The sequence below is a fragment of the Mustelus asterias genome, chromosome 10 (assembly GCF_964213995.1).
Source record: "Mustelus asterias chromosome 10, sMusAst1.hap1.1, whole genome shotgun sequence".
NCBI lineage: Eukaryota > Metazoa > Chordata > Chondrichthyes > Carcharhiniformes > Triakidae > Mustelus > Mustelus asterias.
The window spans coordinates 1,415,247-1,437,701 of NC_135810.1; the positions used below are offsets into that span (position 1 = coordinate 1,415,247).

At 48.2% G+C, this 22,455-nt stretch overlaps 1 protein-coding gene across 1 annotated transcript in view; it reads right to left on the reverse strand.

The window, feature by feature from the left end:
* Positions 1-889: 889 nt before the first annotated feature.
* The window catches only part of LOC144499488 (vitamin K-dependent protein S-like), a 41,493-nt gene continuing 19,927 nt past the window's right edge, over positions 890-22,455 (reverse strand). The window contains exons 7-15 of the mRNA XM_078221479.1: positions 21,112-21,237; positions 19,398-19,519; positions 16,226-16,344; positions 13,559-13,751; positions 11,962-12,126; positions 6,967-7,135; positions 5,776-5,936; positions 4,208-4,439; positions 890-1,274 (exon numbers count right to left, since the gene is read on the reverse strand). Of these exons, the coding sequence (XP_078077605.1) occupies positions 1,123-1,274; positions 4,208-4,439; positions 5,776-5,936; positions 6,967-7,135; positions 11,962-12,126; positions 13,559-13,751; positions 16,226-16,344; positions 19,398-19,519; positions 21,112-21,237 (1,439 nt within the window). The 3' untranslated portion in view covers positions 890-1,122. The remainder of the gene's footprint in view (positions 1,275-4,207; positions 4,440-5,775; positions 5,937-6,966; positions 7,136-11,961; positions 12,127-13,558; positions 13,752-16,225; positions 16,345-19,397; positions 19,520-21,111; positions 21,238-22,455) is intronic.

A 22,455-nucleotide genomic window follows, 5' to 3' on the forward strand; every position in this document is an offset into this window, starting at 1 on the left:
ACAGATGCACCATAGAAAGCATTCTTTCTGGTTGTATCACAGTTTGGTGTGGCTCCTGCTCTGCCCAAGACCGTAAAAAAACTACAAAGGGTCATGAATGTAGCCCAATCCATCACACAAACCAGCCTCCCATCCATTGACTCTGTCTACACTTCCTGCTGCCTCGGGAAAAGCAGCCAGCATAATCAAGGACCCCACGTACCCCGGACATTCTCTCTTCCACTTCCATCAGGAAAAAGATACAAAAGTCTGAGGTCACGTACCAACCAACTCAAGAACAGCTTCTTCCCTGCTGCTGTCAGACTTTTGAACAGACCTACCTCGCATTAAGTTGATCTTTCTCTACACCCTCGCTATGACTGTAACACTACATTTTATACTCTCTCGTTTCCTTCTCTATGAACGGTATGCTTTATCTGTATAGCGCGCAAGAAACAATATTTTTCACTGTATGCTAATACCTGTGACAATAATAAATCAAATCAAAACGGACAGTGTAATGTAGGGAGCCAATTTGTGCACAACAAGATCCCACAAACCGTGATGGGATAATGGCCAGCTCCTCCATTTTCTGATGTGGTCTTGACTGAGGGATGAATATTGGCCAGGATGGAAGGCTGCCTTCAAATAACGACCATGGAATCTTCTTACTGCCATCTATCAGGTAAGGCAGGATAACGCCGCACCTCCAACGCTGCAGCACTCCCAGTGCTGCACTGGGAGGGTCAGCCTGGATTTGGAGTGTTTGGAGGGAGGTTTGCAGCTTGTGCCTGTGTGAGTTACTCACTGCGCAATGGCTGACATCCAGACAAATGATTAGCAAGTAGTGAATCATAGTTTTGAACCATAGTTTCGGCGTTCCTTTTCCAAACTACATATCACACACAGCTCAATCGACCTTCAGTTTAATCACATATATTGACAAGCAGTTTTTAAAAAGTCTCAGAATTTAAACTAATTGTTATCTTTGAGCATAGCACAAACATTGTTAAATTCTACATTCTTCCAGACGTCTTTCGCAATGTGCAGTTTGCTGGCTGTGAATTCTAAAACAATCTCCACAGCGCACACTGAGAAGCAACATGAAAATATTGACTACGTTGCCAGTGTGTCTGACAGAGTCTAATCTTCTCTCCTCACTGACGGACACGAGTGTGACTGGATATTGGGGTCCTTGTGACTGGCTTCATCCAGGTCAATAACCTCATCGTTAAGTTTGAGATCCAGGCAGCCGGTAAAAGATGCCGTGATTGGCGTGGATGTAAATGGAACAGCTGCAAACACAAAAATGTGACAGTGTCGTTAGCAACAAATAATTTCTAAATAAAGGCGGTTTGCTGCAATATTCATCTGTTGAAACACGTGCGGGTTTTGAATGTTACAATCGTCCATTCACAAAGTGATAAATCCTCAGTGAATTCGCACGGTGGTGGACAATTAAACAGCTCACTGGGAGGCACGGTGGCACAGTGGGTTAGCACTGCTGCCTCACAGCGCCAGGGACCCGGGTTCAATTCCCGGCTTGGGTCACTGCCTGTGTGGAGTCTGCACGGTCTCCCCGTGTCTGTATGGGTTTCCTCCGGGTGCTCTGGTTTCCTCCCACACTCCAAAGATATGTGGGTTGGGTTGACTGACCATGCTAAATTGCCCCTTAGTGTCAAGGGATTAGCGGGGTAAATATGTAGGGTTAAGGTCCTAGATGGGATTGTTGTCGGTGCAGTCTCAATGGGCCAAATGGCTTCCTTCTGCACTGTAGAGATTTTAGAAGGAGGCTCCACAAATATCCCCATCCCCAGTGCTGGAGGAACCCACCACATCAGTGTAAAAGATAAGGCTGAAGTATTCGCAGCAATCTTCAGACAAAAGTGCCGAGTGGATGATCCATCTCAGCCTCCTCCAGTGGTCCCCAGCATCTCAGATGCCAGTCTCCAACCAATTCGATTCACTCCACGTGATATCAAGAAATGGTTGGAGGCACTGGATACTGCAAAGGCAATGGGCCCTGATAACATTCCAGCAATAGTACTGAAGACTTGTGCTCCAGAACTTGCCGCTCCCCTAGCCAAGCTCTTCCAGTACAGTTACAACACTGGCATCTACCCAACAATGTGGAAAATTGCCCGGGTATGTCCTATAGATAAGAAACAGGATAAATCCAACCCAGACAATTACCACCCCATCAGTCTACTCTCAATCATCACTAAAATGATGGAAGGTGTTGATGACAGTGCTGTGAACTCAATAATAACCTGCTCATTGACACTAAGTTTGGGTTCTGCCAGGGTCACTCACCAAGGCTCCTTCCAAACCTGCAACCTCTACCAGCTAGAAGGGCAAGAACAGCAGTTGCATGGGAACACCATCACCTGTAAGTTCCCCTCCAAATCACCCGCCATCCTGACTTGGAAATATATCGCTGTTCCTTCACTGTCACTGGGTCAAAATCCTGGAATTCCCTCCCTAACAGCACTCTTGATGTACCAACACCACACAGATAGCAACGCTTCAACACAATAGCTCACCACCACCTTCTTAAGGACAATTAGAAATGGAAATATAAATGCAGGGGTAACCACAAAATACTGTGGATACTGGAATCGGAAACAAAAACACAAAAACGCTGGAAAATCTCAGCAGGTCTGACAGCATCTGTGGAGCTGTGTCTCTGTGCACTGTTTGAGAACAGATAACCACTCCATCTGACGAAGGGGCAGCGCTCCGAAAGCTTATGGTATCTGCTACCAAATAAACCTGTTGGGCTTTAACCTGGTGTTGTGAGACTTCTCACAGAGAGAATAGAGCCAATGTTTTGAGTCTGGATGACCCTTGGACAGAGCTGAGAGGAAAGAGAGTCAGCAGAGATTTACACTATGAGGGTGGGGGAGGGGTGGTGGAATTGGACAAAGGGAATGTAAATGAGCAGAAGATGCTGAAAGGTCCATTCAGTGATCAGAATGTGTGAATGGCAAAGCAAAGATAGAGCTTTGGTAAAGGACTGCCTGAGGAATGTGGCAGAAGTGGGGGTGGGGGGGGGGGGGGGGCGGGGTGGCGTGTGGAGAGAAGGAGAGCGATCAAATGGAGAATGAGATTAAATTAAATAAAATGAATGGAGGTGGGATGAAGGTGGAGGGGAGAGTTCAGGTCTGGAGTTGTTGAACTCAATGCTCAGTCCGGAAGGTTGTAAGGTGCCCAATCGGAAGATGAGGTGTTGTTCCTCCAGTTTGTGGCCTTGTCATCGACACCCACATCCCATGAATGAATAGAAAACAAGTTCCACCCAATGAAAGGGTAATCACCCAGAGCACTGAATTCACTAAGTGTCGGGACACCTGGACTGAGCATTGACTTAGACCTCGTGTCAAAGGTTAGGCTCTGCTCAGAGCTGTGTGGATCACCGCACTGTCGGTGGCACTCTGTTCCAGTCCTCCTGTCCAGCAACAGGAACAGGAGTAGGCCATTCGGCCCCTTGAGCCTGCTCCTCCAGTCAATAGGATCATGGCTGATCCGACATTCCTCACGTCCACTTTCCTGCCCTTTCCCCGTAACCCTTGATTCCCTAACTGATCAAAAATCTATCACAGCCTTAAATATACACGAGGACTCTGCCCCCCCAGCTCTCTGTGGCAAGGAGTTCCAAAGACTCTCACCCTCTGAGAGAAGAAACTCCTCAATTGGTGCCCCTTTATTCTGAGACTCTGCCCTCTGGTCCGAGACTCTCCCATGAGGGGAAACATCCTCTCAGCATTTACCCTGTCAAACCCCTTCAGAATCCTCAATGTTTCAATGGGATCACCTCTCATTCTTCTAAATTCCAGCCCCTCAAAGCTGTTCTACGATTCAGTTGAATCATGCTGGACCTCCCGCCTCAACATCACTTTTCTGCCTCTGTCCGTCGATTCCCTGAGGGCCCAAACACCTGTCAGTCTTAGCTTTGAATATACTCAACAATTGAATATCCTTAAACCTCCAGGGTAGAGAATTCCAAAGATTCACAACCTTCTGAGTGAAGAAATTTCTCCTCAACTCATTTCAAAATGGCTGACCCCTTATCCTGAGACTGTGAGCCCGTGTTCTAGATTCCCTGCCAGAGGAACAAACTTGTTTCTGTTTTATTGTATGTGAGGCCCCATCGGAAACGGGGCTATGAGGGAAATGTGTTCCCTGGCTCCTATTCGGAGCACGTTCCATTTTGCTGCCACTCTGTTACCTGGCACCCCTCCCAGTGTTGTGTTGACTGCTTCTTGCATTGCCTGCTCCAACATGGCCAGTTGATTTCTCAATTCCGAGCTGTTCACGTGGTTCCCACAAGTGACTCCATCCACTTTCCACACAATGTCTTTAGCTGTTACAGTGAGATGTACTGAGTGACGCTCTCCATCGCACAGATATAGCCCGTCAGTTCGAGACACAGTCTGATTCCCCAATGCCAGAATTAGATCCTGGTCAAGAATAAAAATACAGATTCAAAGGTTAGGAAATGTCACCTCTCTTGGTCTAAGTTACACAGGGAGCTTGTGAGTTCCACTGATAATGAGGGGCCCATGAATCAGAGGCTGGAGAATGAGGGATTGAGCAGAAGAGGTTCGATTAGAGAGTGAGGAGTGACCCAGTGTTAGAGGAAAGAGTGAGGAGGGGTAGAGTAAAGAGAGGGGCGAGGAGATCATGAAAGCAGAAAGCACCAACACCATAAAGTTGTTACTGTATGCAGGATTATATTGGGATTGACAGTGGGATACAGGGTGTAAATGGTTATGGGATTAGAACCTGCCATATCTATAATCCCGATTAAAGACCTGATTCAGACTCTTTCCAATGACAGGATTTAGAGTCATAGAGGTTTACAGCATGGAAACAGGCCCTTCGGCCCAACTTGTCCATGCCGCCCTTTTTTTCAAACCTCTAAGCTAGTCCCAATTACCTGTATTTGGCCCATATCCCTCTATACCCATCTTACCCATGTAACTGTCTAAACGCTTTTTAAAAGACAAAATTGTACCCGCCTCTACTACTACCTCTGGCAGCTTGTTCCAGACACTCATCACTCTCTGAGTGAAAAAGTTGCCCCTCTGGACTTTTTGTATCTCTCCCCTCTCACCTTAAACCTATGCCCTCTAGTTTTAGATTCCCTACCTTTGGGAAAAGATATTGACTATCTAGTTGATCTGTGCCCCTCATTATTTTAAAGACCTCTATAAGATCACCCCTCAGCCTCCCATGCTCCAGAGAAAAAAGTCCCAGTCTATCCAGCCTCTCCTTATAACTCAAACTATCAAGTCCTGGTCGCATCCTAGTAAATCTTTTCTGCATTCTTTCTAGTTTAATAATATTCTTTCTATAATAGGGTGACCAGAATTGCACAGTATTCCAAGTGTGGCCTTACCAATGTCTTATACAACTTCAACAAGACGTCCCAACTCCTCTTTTCAATATTCTGACTCATGAAACCAAGCATGCCAAATGCCTTCTTCACTGCCCTAACCCTTCATCACCACTTTACTAATATTCATAGAAATCATAGAAACCCTACAGTGCAGAAAGAGGCCATTCGGCCCATCGAGTCTGCACCGACCAAGATCCCACCCAGGCCCTACCCCATATCCCGACATATTAATAATTCCTAATATTCAATCACTATCGGGGCCCCGAACGAGTTCCGAATGGCAGATTTACTTCTGTAAAATGACATTGGTAAAGCTTCATTTCTGGATATGTAAAAGTTAAATTCAGATTATCAGGTTGCGACCAGCCAGTCCCGGATTGACTAAAATACGTTACCTGCTTCTTGACTGTTGGTGTTGAATTGGAGTCAGTCAGGGAAAGTGAGAAAGGAACCTTCACTCCAGCGACCAATGCAAACATCACACCCGTATCCTTTGATGGACGAAAATGGAGATTTAATTTAATCTTCCAACTTCCAACAGCATCTTCTGTCAGATCTGAGAGAGTCGGGAACAAAGAGGCGGGAGTTTAAAACAAGAACGCATTTGGATTGATATCATGGCTTTTGCAAACTTTAACGTTAATTTATTTATTAGTCACAAGTAGAGTAAGCTTACATTAACACTGCAATGAAGTTACTGTGAAATTCCCCTAGTCGCCACAGTTCAGCGCCTGTTCGGGTCAATGCATCCTAACCAGCGCGTCTTTCAGATTGTGGGAGGAAACCGGAACACCTGGAGGAAACCCACGCAGACACAGGGAGAATGTGCAAACTCCGCACAGACAGTGACCCAAGCCAGGAATTGAACCCGGGTTCCTGGCGCTGAGAGGCAGCAGTGCCAACCACTGTGCCACCATGTCGCTGTGAGGCAGCAGTGCTAACCACTGTGCCACCATGTCGCTGTGAGGCAGCAGTGCCAACCACTGTGCCACCATGTCGCTGTGAGGCAGCAGTGCTAACCACTGTGCCACCATGTCGCTGTGAGGCAGCAGTGCTAACCACTGTGCCACCATGCCACCCCAATTCAACTCCCTTTTGAAAATTACAATCAATCTGCCACACTTTCAGACCCAGATGAAAAGAATTCATTGTGTAAAATAATTCTCCTCATTCGCCCCCTGGAACTGTTACCAATGGCTTTCAATCTGTGTCCCTCTGGTTACCAAGCCTCCTGATGTGGAGATACCAGCGTTAGACTGGGGTAAACACAGTAAGAAGTCTCACAGCACCAGGTTAAAGTCCAACAGGTTTATTTGGTAGCAAAAGCCACTAGCTTTCGGAACAGGCTGTCCCTTCGTCAGGTGGGTGAGAGTTGTCCCACCCACCGGACCAAGCCTCCTGCCAGTGGAAACAGTTTCTCCTTGCTTAACCCATCAAACTATCTCCTTTAACATTCAATCAATTTGAAGAAAAATGGTTTCGTAGCAAATTTTCAGAGATTCCGATCAATGGATCCCAGTTTGGAGAATTGGAATTCTTTCTTGATCATCCGCTCATTCAAATGTCTAAAAGGTCGCAACACTTACTGTAATTGAATGGAAACATGGCGTATCCCCTTCCCGGGAAGTAGGAGCCCTTCACCACGTTCTGATAACACTGTTTGGTTTTTATATTCTGAATTACATCCTCAATTCCAGCAGAACCTTGATTCATCCAGCTCCATTTCCGCATGCATCCATCTAACCGAGGGTTCATCTAGAGAGAGAGGAAGGTTTAGTCCAGAGTTTCAGGGGTTAATAAAGTTAAAAACAGGGAGAAAGCACAGTTTCCTCTCACACAACGTGGTGCAATTTATGGTGTGACCTGATAAAGCTTCCCAGCTGATTTTATCTTCATCTAAACAAGCTCCACAACCATTTCCGAAAATGCTCTGAACCCACTGGGCCCGATCCTGAGCAAATATTTCAAAGCAATTTATTTTCTTGCACAAGTTCCAGTATTTCTCAACAACCTCCCTCGGTGATGAACCGCAGCTGTGTACAGATACTTCACTGGTCAATAACCCAAAATTAATTTCCAAAAATGTGGAATGTCAACATCTTGGAGAAGGAGATTTCAATCAAAATCGTCCTTACTCTCAGAGTGTTCACTGTTAGAGGACCCTTGACATCCTCACTCCTGATCCTCTGACAGTGCGGCACTCCCTCAGTACTGACCCTCTGACAGTGCGGCACTCCCTCAGTACTGACCCTCTGACAGTGCAGCACCCCCTCAGTACTGACCCTCTGACAGTGCGGCACTCCCTCAGTACTGACCCTCTGACAGTGAGGCACTCCCTCAGTACTGACCCTCTGACAGTGAGGCACTCCCTCAGTACTGACCCTCTGACAGTGCGGCACTCCCTCAGTACTGACCCTCTGACAGTGCGGCACTCCCTCAGTACTGACCCTCTGACAGTGCGGCACTCCCTCAGTACTGACCCTCTGACAGTGCGGCACTCCCTCAGCACTGACCCTCTAACAGTGCGGCACTCCCTCAGTACTGACCCTCTGACAGTGCGGCACTCCCTCGCTACGGCACTGGAGCATAAGATTCACGTTAAATGCCTCAGTCATACCGTATCCGTGGTGACGGATCCTGACTAAGCACATTGACAGAGGGAAAAGATTGTGTTGGGAAATAGAAGCACTAATTGCTTTTTATGAAAGAGGTCATTCCCGAGAGCAGTGAGGCAGCGGGATCGATTTGCTGGTGGGCAGAATGGAGGGGAGATTCACAACTACAGGATTTTGTCTCCATATCCACAATCTGTGCGGCTTAACGGGCCTGATCTTCCACAGTCGCTGTCAGGAAGAACATCAATAGGACACATCGTTCTATTTATCACATTTCTGTCTGGAAGAATTCAACCAGTTGCTTCCTGTCTCTCTGCCATCTTTCAGAGTTTGTTACACATCTGGGATTCTTGAAATTCATGTGGCTGGATTTTTATTGTGAAAATGTGAATCTGAGTTCTCTATTCACTGACGGCACTGTGTCTGAAGTCACTCATTGTTTAATTAGAATCTGAAATCTCTCTCCCACACTGAGTGGGGCCAGTGTTCAGAGAAATATTTTCAAATAAAGTTCATATCTAACAGAGCGCAGAACTTTACACTGAACCTCTTGGTGGAACACACTTGGGGCCCGATTTTACCATTGCGTCGCGCCCGTTTTCGGGTGCGAAAACGTGGTAAAGTCGGGTGACAGGCGATTAGCGCGATCTGCGCCCGCGTCCGCGCAGATTGCCACTTTACCGAAACCCGGGAATGGCCGCGATCCACTTTGTGCCCAAAACGGGCGCAACGGCGATTTAAATGCATTTGTATGCATTTAAATTGAATTAATGAACTGCCCGCCCAACTTTACCAGCATTTCCCCCTTTACCGCCGCGTTCGCCGATCCGGAACCGCGCCGTAACGGACCTGCTAAATAAAAGTCTGAATCGGGCGCTCCAGCTGCTGAAGAGGCGAGTTCAGAGCTTCCACCGGCTCTCTGACTCAGGTGGGGGGGAGGAGGGAGGCGGGTCAGATCATTCTCTGGTGGGGGCGGGGGGGGAGGGCCAATCGTTGTCTGGTGGGGAGGGAGGAGGAGGCGGGTCAGATGATCCTCTGGGGGGGTGGGGTGAGTGAGGCCAGATTGTTGTCTGTGGGGGTGGGGTGAGTGAGGACAGACCATTGTCTTGGGAGGCGGGGGTGGGGTGGGGGGAGTGAGGCCAGATTATTGTCTGGGGGGGGTGGGGGGGAAGGCGGGCAAGATATATCTCTGGTGGTTGCGGGGGGGGGGGGGGGGAGAAGGCCCGGTCGCTCGCTGGTGTGTTGCGGGGGGGGGTGGGCAGATGGATCTCTGGTGTGGGGGGGGCAGAAGGGCCTCTGGTGGAGGCGTGGGGGGGCAGGGGGGTCCGCTGCCACTCTGCGGGCGATCGGTGGGGGCAGGAGGGGGACAGGGATGGCAATTGGTCTGGTGAGTGGGGGGGGGTTGATAAGGGGGACAGTGATGTGTGTGGGTAGGAGGGGGTTGGATAAGGGGGACAGTGATGTGTGTGGGTAGTGGGCGGTGGATAAGGGGGACAGTGATGTCTGAGGGTAGTGGGGAGGGGTGGCTAAGGGGGACAGTGATGTGTGTGGGTAGTGGGGGGATAGAAAAAGGGGGACAGCGATGTGTGTGGGTAGTGGGGGGGTGGATAAGGGGGACAGTGATGTCTGTGGGTAGTGGAGGGGGGTTTGATAAGGGGGACAGTGTGGGGGCCATCGCTCCCGCTTTTCGCTGCCGGGCCGCTGTCTCCGCTCTCTGCGGCCCGGGAGCGATCTCACACGGGTGCACTTTTTCAAATTTTTTTCCAACTGCGCAAGCGTAGTTCAGAACTCCGATCGTTTCAGCCGCGCTAAGCCCCGCCCACAGCGCGATTGGGACTGGAGATGTTATGTTCAGGCTGGGTGCGTATGGGGGGGGCCTGAAAGCAGATTTCCAACTCGAATCTGCATTACGCCCAGATTCAGCACTTAGAATGAAAATGGTCAAATCGCGCCTTTGGACTTCTGTCTTCCATTCTGGCCTCCCAGTCAAAAGAAAGGGATACAGAGTGTGAAAAAGTGATTTATAAAGATGATGTCAGAACACAGAGATTATCAAGCAGGAAAGACTGAACAGTTGGGGCTCTTCTCTGAGAAAAGAGGAGATTGAGGGGGTGACCTGACAGAGGTGGACGTCGAGAAGATGTTTCCACTTGTGGGAGAGATCAGATCCCGAGGCGACCAATATAAGACAATCACTGAATCCAATCTGGAATTCAGGAGAAACAACTTTACCCAGGGAGTGGGGAGAATGTGGGACTCACTCCCACAGGGAGTGGGGAGAATGTGGGACTCACTCCCACAGGGAGTGGGGAGAATGTGGGACTCACTCCCACAGGGCGTGGGGAGAATGTGGGACTCACTCCCACAGGGAGTGGGGAGAATGTGGGACTCACTCCCACAAGGAGTGGGGAGAATGTGGGACTCACTCCCACAGGGAGTGGGGAGAATGTGGGACTCACTCCCACAGGGAGTGGGGAGAATGTGGGACTCGCTCCCACAGGGAGTGGGGAGAATGTGGAACTCGCTCCCACAGGGAGTGGGGAGAATGTGGGACTCGCTCCCACAGGGAGTGGGGAGAATGTGGGACTCGCTCCCACAGGGAGTGGGGAGAATGTGGGACTCGCTCCCACAGGGAGTGGGGAGAATGTGGGACTCGCTCCCACAGGAAGTGGGGAGAATGTGGAACTCGCTCCCACAGGGAGTGGGAGAATGTGGGACTCGCTCCCATGGGGAATGGTTGAGATGAATAGTACCAATACATTGAGGGGAATCTGGCTAAACATGGGGGAGTAATTAGAAGGATATGCTGATAGGCTGAGATGAAGAGAGGGTTGGAGGAAGAAAATGAAGAGACAGATACCGGGGATGTCCGTCTGAGCGAGGATACTGACAATGGTGCGTCTATGGTGAAGTTGCAGGATCTTGCGGAGGCAATGCTGGTGGTACTTCTCAGGGTTTTGAGGTGCCTGCTGTACATAATCCATCCCTCTGAGCCACAGAGTAGGCCTTATATCACTACTGCTTTGCAGACCATGAACTTGGTGCCGAGTCTGAGGTCCAAGTCTTTAAATGCTCTCTTCCTCAGGCGACTAAGGGCTGTGCTGGCACACTGAAGGTGGCAATCAACCTCACTGTCTATGTCTGCCCTTGTTGGTGGTTGGCTCCTGAGGTATGGAAAATGAATACAAAATTGGGGAGGTTTTGCTCCAGTTGTGGAGACTATTGGTGAGAGCAGATCGGGAGTATTGGGTACAGTGTTGGTCTCCTTATTTAAGCAAAGATATAAATGCGTTAGAAACAGTTCAGAGAAGGTTTACCAGACTAATTCCTGTAATGGGAGGGTTGTGTTATGAGGAAAGGTTGGACAGGCTGGGCTTGTATTCACTGGAGTTTAGAAGAATAAGAGGTGACTTGATTGAAACATATAAGATCCTGTGGGGATTTGACAGGGTGGATGTGGAGAGGATGTTTCCTCTTGTTGGAGAATCTAGAACTCGGGGTCACTGATTAAAAATAAGGGGTGATAAATTTAAGATGGAGATGAGGAGAATTTTTTTCTTTCCGAGGGTTGTTAGTCTCTGGAACTCTCTCCCTGAAGAGACAGTGGAAGCAGAGTCTCGGAATATTTTAAGGCAGAGTGAGATAGATGATCCTTTATTGACAAGGAGATGGAAATTGTCCATTTTGACAGGAAGAATAACGAAGTTTATTATGTAAAGGGTGAGAGATTACAGAGCTCTGAGGAGTAAAGGGAAGACAATGTCTAACTTTGAAAGAATGAATGGACACGTGGAGCGAAAGAGCCAATTAGCGGGAGATTAATGGAAAAAGCACCTTCTATATTTCCTTCAATCCCATTGGCCAGCCTGTAATTTAAACATTCACTGAAATTTTGCCATTCACCAATTGCTATGCGTGAATTCCTTTACAAAATTGCTGCGATATGTTTGAATGAAGGGTGATTACAGTCGGAAGGATACGCTCCACTTGTCTGGGTAAACCTCCGATAGATATCTTTATCTCGGTTGTCCCGTTAGCCAAGGAGAACAGGCGGCCTGGACTGTTGATCTTGATCACAGCTTCCAGGGCGATCTTCACCAGCACACTGTTCTCAGTTTCCTCAACAGAAATCTGAAAGATGAAACAGTCTGTGACATTCGACTCTCGATATGGCCGGACATGCAGTCAGACAGGAGACAAGGAAAGCAAAGTTGCTGATTTCTGTGAACCCACAGTCAGTTCTGTTAGTGTCGGAAACAGAATCTAATTCCAGACAAACCTCCAAATACAAGAGCGAGCCGTTTTAACAACAGCTCAGAAAGATGATATGAAGAAGATTTACATTTATTTTTATCACCTTCCATGACTTTAGGATGTCCCAAAGTGCTTCACAGCCAATGAAATACTTTTTCAAGTGTAGTCTCTCTTGTAATGTAGGAATGCTGCAGGCATTTGTGCACAGCAAGATCCCAGAAACAGCAATGTGATAATGGCCGGGGTATAAATATTGCTCAGGTCGCCAGCAAGAATTCACCTACTCTTCTCAAAATGGTGCCCGTGGGATCTTTTACACCCACCTGAGAGGCTGGTCAGGGCCTGAGAGGCTGGTCGGGGCCTGAGGGGGCGGTCAGAGCCTGAGGGGGCGGTCGGGGCCTGAGGGGGAGGTCAGAGCCTGAGGGGGGGGGTCAGGGCCTGAGGGGGCAGTCAGAGCCTGAGTGGGGGGGTCAGGGCCTGAGGGGGCGGTCAGAGCCTGAGTGGGGGGGTCAGGGCCTGAGGGGGCGGTCAGAGCCTGAGTGGGGGGGTCAGGGCCTGAGGGGGCGGTCAGAGCCTGAGGGGGGGGTCAGGGCCTGAGGGGGGGTCAGGGCCTGAGGGGGCGGTCGGGGCCTGAGGGGGCGGTCGGGGCCCTGAGGGGGAGGTCGGGGCCTGAGGGGGCGGTCAGAGCCTGAGTGGGGGTCAGGGCCTGAGGGGGCGGTCGGGGCCCTGAGGGGGCGGTCGGGGCCCTGAGGGGGGGGTCAGAGCCTGAGGGGGCGGTCGGGGCCCTGAGGGGGCGGTCAGGGCCTGAGGGGGCGGTCGGGGCCCTGAGGGGGAGGTCGGGGCCTGAGGGGGGGGTCAGAGCCTGAGTGGGGGTCAGGGCCTGAGGGGGCAGTCGGGGCCTGAGGTGGCAGTCGGGGCCTGAGGGGGCGGTCGGGGCCCTGAGGGGGAGGTCGGGGCCCTGAGGGGGAGGTCGGGGCCCTGAGGGGGCGGTCGGGGCCCTGAGGGGGAGGTCGGGGCCTGAGGGGGGGGTCAGGGCCTGAGGGGGCAGTCGGGGCCTGAGGGGGCGGTCGGGGCCCTGAGGTGGCAGTTGGGGCCTGAGAGGATGGTTTAAGCCTGAGGTGGCGGTGAAAGCAGATTCAACAGCAACTTCCAAAAGGGGAATTGGGGAAATATTCAAAAGGAGGAATTTGACAATGTTACGGGGTAAGTGGGGCTAATTGTTTCCCTTTCTCAGAGAGCTAGTACAAACACAATGGACCAAATGGCCTCCTTCTGTTCTGTAAGATTGTAAGATTCAATGAGAACTTACTGTGTGCCAGGTCCCATCGTTGATCAACGGACCTCCACTGATTGTAACCTTAGGGACGCGCTCATTCTGGAACTGAACCTCAAGCTTGCCATCCCTCATGGCAAACAGGAACCAGGCACTGTTCCCATTGGTTTCAGCGTAGAATATAACCCCTTCCGGGTCATAGGTCCGTATGTTGAACTCTGCTGTAAATCTGCACAATAACATGAAAGGGTGGCAGCGATTAGCAGTGAGGTAAACCTCTGGAAAAAGAACAGGTACGATCTTCCCCCCCGAGTCCAGAGCTGACTAATCTATTCAAGCAAACAGAAGTTATGGGGAATCAAGTATCAACCGGTGCCTACAGCAGAACTGAAAGGAATGAGCACTCGTACGCTCGTCAAATCCTGTCCTGTTTTATATGAGTATTAATCTACAACTTACTAAAGATTACGAAAAATTACGAAAGGGCAGCACGGTGGCACAGTGATTAGCACTGTTGTCTCACAGCGCCAGGGATCTGGATTTGATTCCAGCCTCGGGTCACTCTCTGTGTGGAATTTGCACGTTCTCCCCGTGTCTGCGTGGGTTTCCTCCAGGTGCTCTGGTTTCCTCCCACAGTCTGAAAGACGTGCTGGTTAGGTGCTTTGGCCGTGCTAAATTCTCCCTAAGTGTACCCGAACAGGCGCCAGAATGGGATTTCCACAATAACTTAATAGCAGGGTTAATGTAAGCCTTACTTGTAACACTAATAAACAAACTTTAACTTTAAAGATTTGCTCAATTATTTCACATTATCTCCTGTTGCCGAGCTAGTTAAAGTCTCAAATCAACAATTCGAATTCGAGTTCAAATAATCCCCAGAACTCACAAACCTTTTCACTCGGGTGCTTGGCTTCACGCTCTCTGACTTCTCCAGGCCTCCCCCTTGCAGTCCTGTCTTTAACTGGGAGCCTCTCTCTGCCCCTTTCTTTATCTTCAGTGAACAGCCCCTTGTTCAGATTCAGGTTCTTTGCACCCCCCCCCCCCCCTCCCCTTCAGCCTTCCTGGGACTTTCCTCTTTTAGTTCCCCTGGTTTCTAGAACTTACCATCCTTTAGCTTCTGGGACTTGCTTTCTGCTCCTTATTCCATTGTCTTGCCTGTGCTGGAAGCTTCTGTAGAAAGCCTCTTCCTTGTGGATTGCCTGGTTCCAGACTAAACCACAAATGCTGCTGCTTTGCACTGTGAGCCTCTAGTTGCTAAGCAACAGCTTTGTTTTTTAACTCTGGAATTGCTTTTATGTTGTAAAATCTTAATTACAATACAGGGAAAGTTTAAAGTGAAACTAAAACTTACAAACTTGTAGGCACCGATGTTTAACATGAAGCTGAACTAAAGTTTTAACCCTTTCTTAATGCGCAAATACAGAAACACAAATTAAGCTTAATCTTAAACTTTATACCTTATTCCTACCACACACAATGTAAATTTAAATGATTTAAACTATCTCTATTTACTAACAACATAAATGTAAGCTGCTGTTTTTGCATCCTGATCAATATTCCCCTCTCAATCATCATCAGCAAAAACAGATAACCTGGTTACTTATTGTCACATTACTGTTTGTGGGATCTTGCTGTGTACAAATTGATCACCACATTTTCTACATTACAACACTGGCCAAACATTGAATGCACTTCACTGAGTATAAAGCACATCAAAATCTCCTTGAATGTGGGAGTGAAGTAAGATTAAGTTATCATAAAGACTTGTTACAAGTTAAGTTGTCAAGTGTTTGGATTCTTCAGGATGGTAAGAATGTGTATGATTATAAAGGAATAGATTAAAATTCCGATAGAGCTTAAATCAGACAATTCTTTTTCTCCTTTTCATTCATGGGATGTCAGCATCGTAACTGGGCCAGTATTTACTGCCCATCCCTAGTTGCCCTTGAACTGAGTGTCTCACTGGGCCATTTCAGAGGGCAGTTAGGCATCAACCACATTGCTGTGGCTCTGGAGTCACATGTAGGCCAGACCGGGTAAGGATGGCAGATTTCCTTCCCTAAAGGACATTAGTGAACCAGATGGGGTTTTTTTTTTACAACAATCGATGACAGTTTCTGGCCACCATTACTGAGACAAGCTTTATATTCCCCATTTATTAACTAAATTTAGACTCTATCAGGTGCTGTGGTGGGATTGGAACTGTGTCCTCCAGAGCATTACTGATCCAGTGGGGCATTACCAGAATGCCATCGTCCGCCCCTAGAGCTGGTTTGGACATTCCAATGATTTGCACAAAGATATTGGAGATGAGATCATTTTCTCCCTTTCAGCTCAGCAGAGTCGGCAGGCAAGCTGGTGACACTCCCAATCTACCCAGGTCTTCTGCCCATCCTAAGCCTCGTAACCTCACGCATTTACCATGACTAATCCATCGAACCTACACATCCTTGGAACTGTGGGGAAGCCGGAGCACGGGAGGAAACCTAAATGTTTCCCCAAACCACCTGCAATGAGATTGGAGGAAAAAGCAGGAGAACCAGGATTGAAAATGAACCTATTGAGGACCGGATAGTTTGTTTAAAATGTGAGGCCCGGTTCAGAGGTGGAAAGCGTGATCACATCACTTCCTCACTCACAGCATCACAGAACATCCTTCAGCAAACTCCATCGAATTGTGTCCCAAACTAGTGAGAGTCTCACCTGCTGTCAGCGGGAATCTTGAACCGGAGATAGACGACTGGAATTCCAGCAAAGAGTTCCCCCATGTTCAGGATGTCAGATTTCCTGCTGCTCTCGAGGGCAACACATGTGGGAATTTCCTGATAAAAAAAATCTGCCCATTAAAAGCTGCACGGACTTGCGAACATTTAGAAATCAAACCGGCCCCATCACTTCCCACTTACCCCAAACCGTCCGCAATAATCAACCAATAACACTCACCATCAATGAAGAAGATGACGCTTAAGCAAACCATCTAAAACCTGGGGACTGATCCTCACTCACTTGGGCAGCACGGTGGCACAGTGGTTAGCACTGCTACCTCACAGAGCCAGGGACCCAGGTTCGATTCCTCGGGTCACTGTCTGTGTGGAGTTTGCACATTCTTCCCGTGTCTGCGTGGGTTTCCTCCGGGTGCTCCAGTTTCCTCCCGCACTCCAAAGATGTGTGGGTTGGTTTGATTGGCCATGATAAATTGACGCTAGTGTCAGGGGGATTAGCAGTGTAAATACGTGGGGTTACGGGAATGGGTGGGATTGTGGTCGGTGCAGACTCGATGGGCCCAAAGGCCTCCTTCTGCACTGTAAGGATTCTATGACTCTGCAGCACTGGATCACTGGCTCTGATCCTCCTGGAGTGAGACATCTTGCCATGTGTCCTGTTAGTTAGAACTGTCCCTGCACACTTTAGCTCGAGACGTTTTATCCTGTAGCGCACTGGGAGCGTGATCTGGGAATACCGAGGGAGGGTAATGGGACATCTGGGATCTCAGTAAACCATGGGACCAACAGCCTGTCTCCTGAGCCAATCAGATTTGAGGATTGAGAAAGAAACAGAGGAATGACAGAGAAGGAAACCGGGTGAATTTGAGTCAAATCAGAGAGAGAAATAAAGAGAGGGAAAGAGAGTCTGAATGGAGAGGGAGCAGAAACAAGAGACAGAAAGAAAGAGAAACAGAAACTAAAGTTGAAAACTATGAGGAGTTTGAGGGTGAGATCCTGTTTGTGAGATAAATCAAACAGCAAATTATGGAGATTCACAACTGACAGACTCCCCCGTTACCCTGAGTTAGTTTAATAACAGTTAGTTGTCTCAGTAATACCCAGCCCCGTGTTTCTACATCAGCTGTTTATTCAATTTTTTAAGAATTCATTTACGGGACGACGGCCAGCATTTATTGCCCATCTCTACTTGTTGAGAGTCACCCACATTGCTGTGGGACTGGAGTCACATAATGGCCAGACCAGGTAAGGGCGGCGGATTTCCTTCCCCAAAGGACCCAGATGGGTTTTTCCGACAATCGACAATGGCTTCATGGTCATCAGTAGATTCTTAATTCCAGATTTTTTTTTATTGAATTAAAATTCCACCATCTGCCTTGGTGGGATTTGAACCCGGGTCCCCAGATCTTGCCTGGGGTCTCTGGATTACTAATCCAGAGACAATACCACTGTGCCACTGCCTCTCCATTCATTTCACAAACACATGAATAAATATTCCCGAGAATGACTGAGTGACTTTCCCTCTGAAAAAATGTTGATCGAACTCCGATGATTTAGTGTCTATCGTGTTTAAAATGCAAAGTCACATTAGCGTCAAGTCCCTGCAGCTGGAATTATAACGAACGATGAATGTTTCCCGAGCCTCAGCATGGAGTGACACTCAGAATATCCAAACCCCAAACCCAGCTCACTCTCTCATTACTCTGGCTGCTACCCTGTCATAGCCAACAATCTGGTGTCTTTCCACAAACTTCAGTCAAAGGATGCTCAGGTTTTGTGAAGGCTGTCCTGCCTCACTGCTGCTGAACAGGAAACATTCATTAATATTACACATGATAATCAAATCAGGGACATTATCGCTTCCTTCCAGCCCAGTGACAGTCACTGACACGATCGGGGGCTGGTGCTCACTGAACACTGTGTATTAGAGATTGGAATGTTACCTCTGGTCCAATGTGGCAGAAGGCAATGGGATGAGAATGTCATTTATTAGCTGATTTTCCGACTCCTAATGGACCAAAGCAGGAATGGTCGGCAGCCTTACTCAGCAGAGATCAATGCCACCCCAGAGTGAACCATTGTGGGTCGGATCTCAAACAATGACGAGGCAGAGTACAGGAATGAGATAGAGAATCTGGTGAACTGGTGCGGCAACAATAATCTCTCCCTCAATGTCAACAAAACAAAGGAGATAGTCATCAACTTCAGGAAGCGTAAAGGAGAACATGCCCTTGCCTACATCAACGGGGACAAAGTGGAAATGGTTGAGAGCTTTAGGTTTATAGGTGTCCAGATCACCAACAACCTGTCCTGGTCCCCCCATGCCGACACAATAGTTAAGAAAGCCCCACCAATGCCTCTACTTTCTCAGGAGGCTAAGAAAATTTGGCATGTCCACTATGGTTCTCACCAACTTTTACAGATAGAAAGTATTCTTTCTGGTTGTACAACAGCTTGGTCTGGGCTCCTTCTCTGCCCAAGACCCCAAGGAGCTACAAAAGATCGTGAATGTAGCCCAATCCATCACGCAAACCAGCCTCCCACCCATTGACTCTGTCTACACTTCCCGCTGCCTCGGCAAAGCAGCCAGCATAATTAAGGACCCCACGCACCGCGGACATTCTCTCTTCCACCTTCTTCCGTCGAGAAAAGATACAAAAATCTGAGATCACGCACCAACTGATTCAAGAACAACTTCTTCCCTGCTGCCATCAGACTTTTGAATGGACCTCCATCGCGTTAACTTGATCTTTCTCTACACCCTAGCTATGAGTGTAGTGCTACATTCTGCACTCTCCCTTCCTTCTCTATGAATGGTATGCTTTGTCTGAATAGCGCGCAAGAAACAATACTTTTCACTGTATGCTAATACATGTGACAATAATAAATCAAATCAAATCAAATCAATCAAAAAATCACTCTTGGAGTCCAGGTATGCTCCAGATACTGAAATGGGAAGAGTTCTTTCTCTCTGCTGTCCTGACCAATCACTATCCCCCACCCAACATCACTAAAAACAGATCATCACATTGCTGTTTGTGGGATCTTGCTGTGTGAAAATCAGCTGTCACATTTCCTGCATCACAAAGAACTTTGGAACATCCTGAGGCTGAGAAAGGTGCTATATAAATGCAAGTTCCTTCTTTCTTCACCTCACAACTCTGACCATCAGCTGATAACTTCTCTCCTTTCTTCCCATCACAGAAACAGATGTAGCTTCCGGGGGAGTTCATACAGCCATGTGCACAGGTGTTCACAGTGCACTCATCGATATCTGCACAGAGAAGGTCAAACTTTAGAAAAACATCTTTTTGCCCCAACTCGTTCTTCATTTAAAAATAATTTTCTGGAAAAGATAAATTCACAGACATGCTAAAGACACAAAGAATAAAACACACCATTTTTCTGTATAAATACTCTGAGTGTGTAATAGAGAATCACTTCTGGAATTGGAGAAGGGTCACACTGTAACAGCTGTGGTTTAGGATGGGAATTACAGGCGTGGTCTGTTCAAACCTCACCAGAGTAAGCTTTCTTTATTCTTTCATGGGATGTGGGCGTCACTGGCTGGGCCAGCATTTGTTACTCATCCCTAATTGGAGACAAGGTAGATTCAGAAAGAGTGTTCCCAATGGTGGGGGAGTCCAGAACTAGGGGTCATAGCTTGAGGATAAGGGGTAAACCTTTTAGAACTGAGGTGAGGAGAAATTTCTTCATCCAGAGGGTGGTGAATGTGAGGAATTCACTCCCACAGAATGAAGCTGAAGCTAAAACATTGTCTGATTTCAAGAAGAAATTAGATTTCGCTCTTGGGGCTAAAAGGATCAAGGAATATGGGGGGTAGGGGGGGAAGGGGGCATCAGGATATTGAATTCAATGATCAGCCATGATCACAATGAATGGCGGAGCAGGCTCGAAGGGCCGAATGGCCTCCTCCTGCTTCTAGTTTCTATGTTCTTGAACTGAGTGTCTCGCTTGGCTATTTCACGAGGGGCAGTTAAGAGTCACCCACATTGCTGTGGCTCTGGAGTCACATGTAGGCCAGACCGGGTAAGGACGGCAGATTTCCTTCCCTAATGGACATTAGTGAACCAGATGGGTTTTTCCGACAATCCATGATAGTTTCCTGGTCACTGTTACCGAGATTTGTTTTTAATTCCAGGCTTTATTAACTGAATTTAAATTCCACCAGCTGTCGTGGCGGGATTTGAACCCGTGTCTCCCAGAGCATTAACCTGGGTGTCTGAGTTACTCGTCCAGTTCAATACCACGACACGTCGCCTCCCCATAAAGTAGTGAACTGGATTCAAAAAATCTGCAATTGTTACAGACGATACCACAAATAAATGATCAAAGAAACATCAGTAACTAACGGTTACTGATTCACGAAGTGTTCTTCCGGAATCTGTCCCTATCACCCAGTCTGAGCCCGCACGTAACTCCAGACACACAATATAGTCTCTTTATTTGTTCAGGGTGTGTGGGCCCAGCTAGCATTTCTGTCCAATGCCCCCTGGCTGGTCACTCACTGGAACAATTGCACTGGAAGAACGCCCAGCCAAGGCCAGAGCCAAGACTCTGTTGTAACTTTGGCAAATACCAATTCATAGATTTATACAGCACAGAAAGAGGCCATTCAGCCCACTGTGCCTGTGCTGCCCCCTTGACAGAGCACTCCAATTAGTCCCACTCCCTCTGCACTCTCCCCAGATCCCTGCCCATCTTCCCCCTACAGGAATGTATCTAATTTCCTCCTGAAATGTTTTATCCCTTTCAGGCAACGTCGTCCAGATCACAACAACTCGCCGCGTAGAAACCTCTTCCCTGACCCCCCCAAGTTTCCAAAAGGCTGTGTCCAGCTCTCACCCTCGCAGTCTTTCGTGATGGAATTGAAGGCGTATCCTGGGTCACATTTACACTCGTAAGTACCCGGCAGATTTCTGCATTCAGCTTTCCCACAGATCTCTGGCTGCCTCGAACACTCATTTAAATCTGGAAAGTTCAAGAGAGTAGAGCGCAATCAGACATTAAGGAAAGATTCCACATGAACACACGCTGGCACGGTGGCACCGTGGTTCGCACTGCTGCCTCACAGCGCCAGGGACCCGGGTTCGATTCCCAGCTTGGGTCACTGTCTGTGTGGAACATAGATAGAACATTACAGCGCAGTACAGGCCCTTCGGCCCTCAATGTTGCACCGACCTGTGAAACCAATCTAAAGCCCCTCTAATCTACACTATTCCAATATCATCCATATGTTTATCCAATGACCCTTTAAATGCCCTTAATGTTGGCGAGTCCACTGCTGTTGCAGGCAGGGCATTCCACGCCCTTACTACTCTCTGAGTAAAGAACCTACCTCTAACATCTGTCCTATACCTATCACCCCTCAATTTAAAGCTATGTCCCCTCGTGCTAACCATCACCATCCAAGGAAAAAAAGCTCTCACTGTCCACCCTATCTAATCCTCTGATCATCTTGTATGCCTCTATTAAGTCACTTCTTAACCTTCTTCTCTCTAACGAAAACAGCCTCAAGTCACTCAGCCTTTCCTCATAAGACCTTCCCACCATACCAGGCAACATCCTGGTAAATCTCCTCTGCACCCTTTCCAATGCTTCCACATCCTACCTATAATACGGCGACCAGAACTGTACGCAATACTCCAATTGCGGCCGCACCAGAGTTTTGTACAGTTGCAGCATGACCTCCTGGCTCCGAAACTCAATCCCTCTACCAATAAAAGCTAACACACTGTACGCCTTCTTAACAACCCTATCAACCTGGGTGCCAACTTTCAGGGATCTATGCACATGGACACCGAGATCTCTCTGCTCATCCACACTACCAAGTATCTTACCATTAGCTCAGTACTCTGTATTCCTGTTACTCCTTCCAAAGTGAATCACCTCACACTTTTCCGCATTAAATTCCATTTGCCACCTCTCAGCCCAGCTCTGCAGCTTATCTATGTCCCTCTGTAACCTGCAACATCCTTCCGCACTGTCCACAACTCCACCAACTTTAGTGTCATCCGCAAATTTACTAACCCATCCTTCTACGCCCTCATCCAGGTCATTAATAAAAATGACAAACAGCAGTGGCCCCAAAACAGATCCTTGCGGTACACCACTAGTAACTGAACTCCAGGATGAACATTTCCCATCAACCACCACCCTCTGTCTTCTTACAGCTAGCCAATTCCTGAT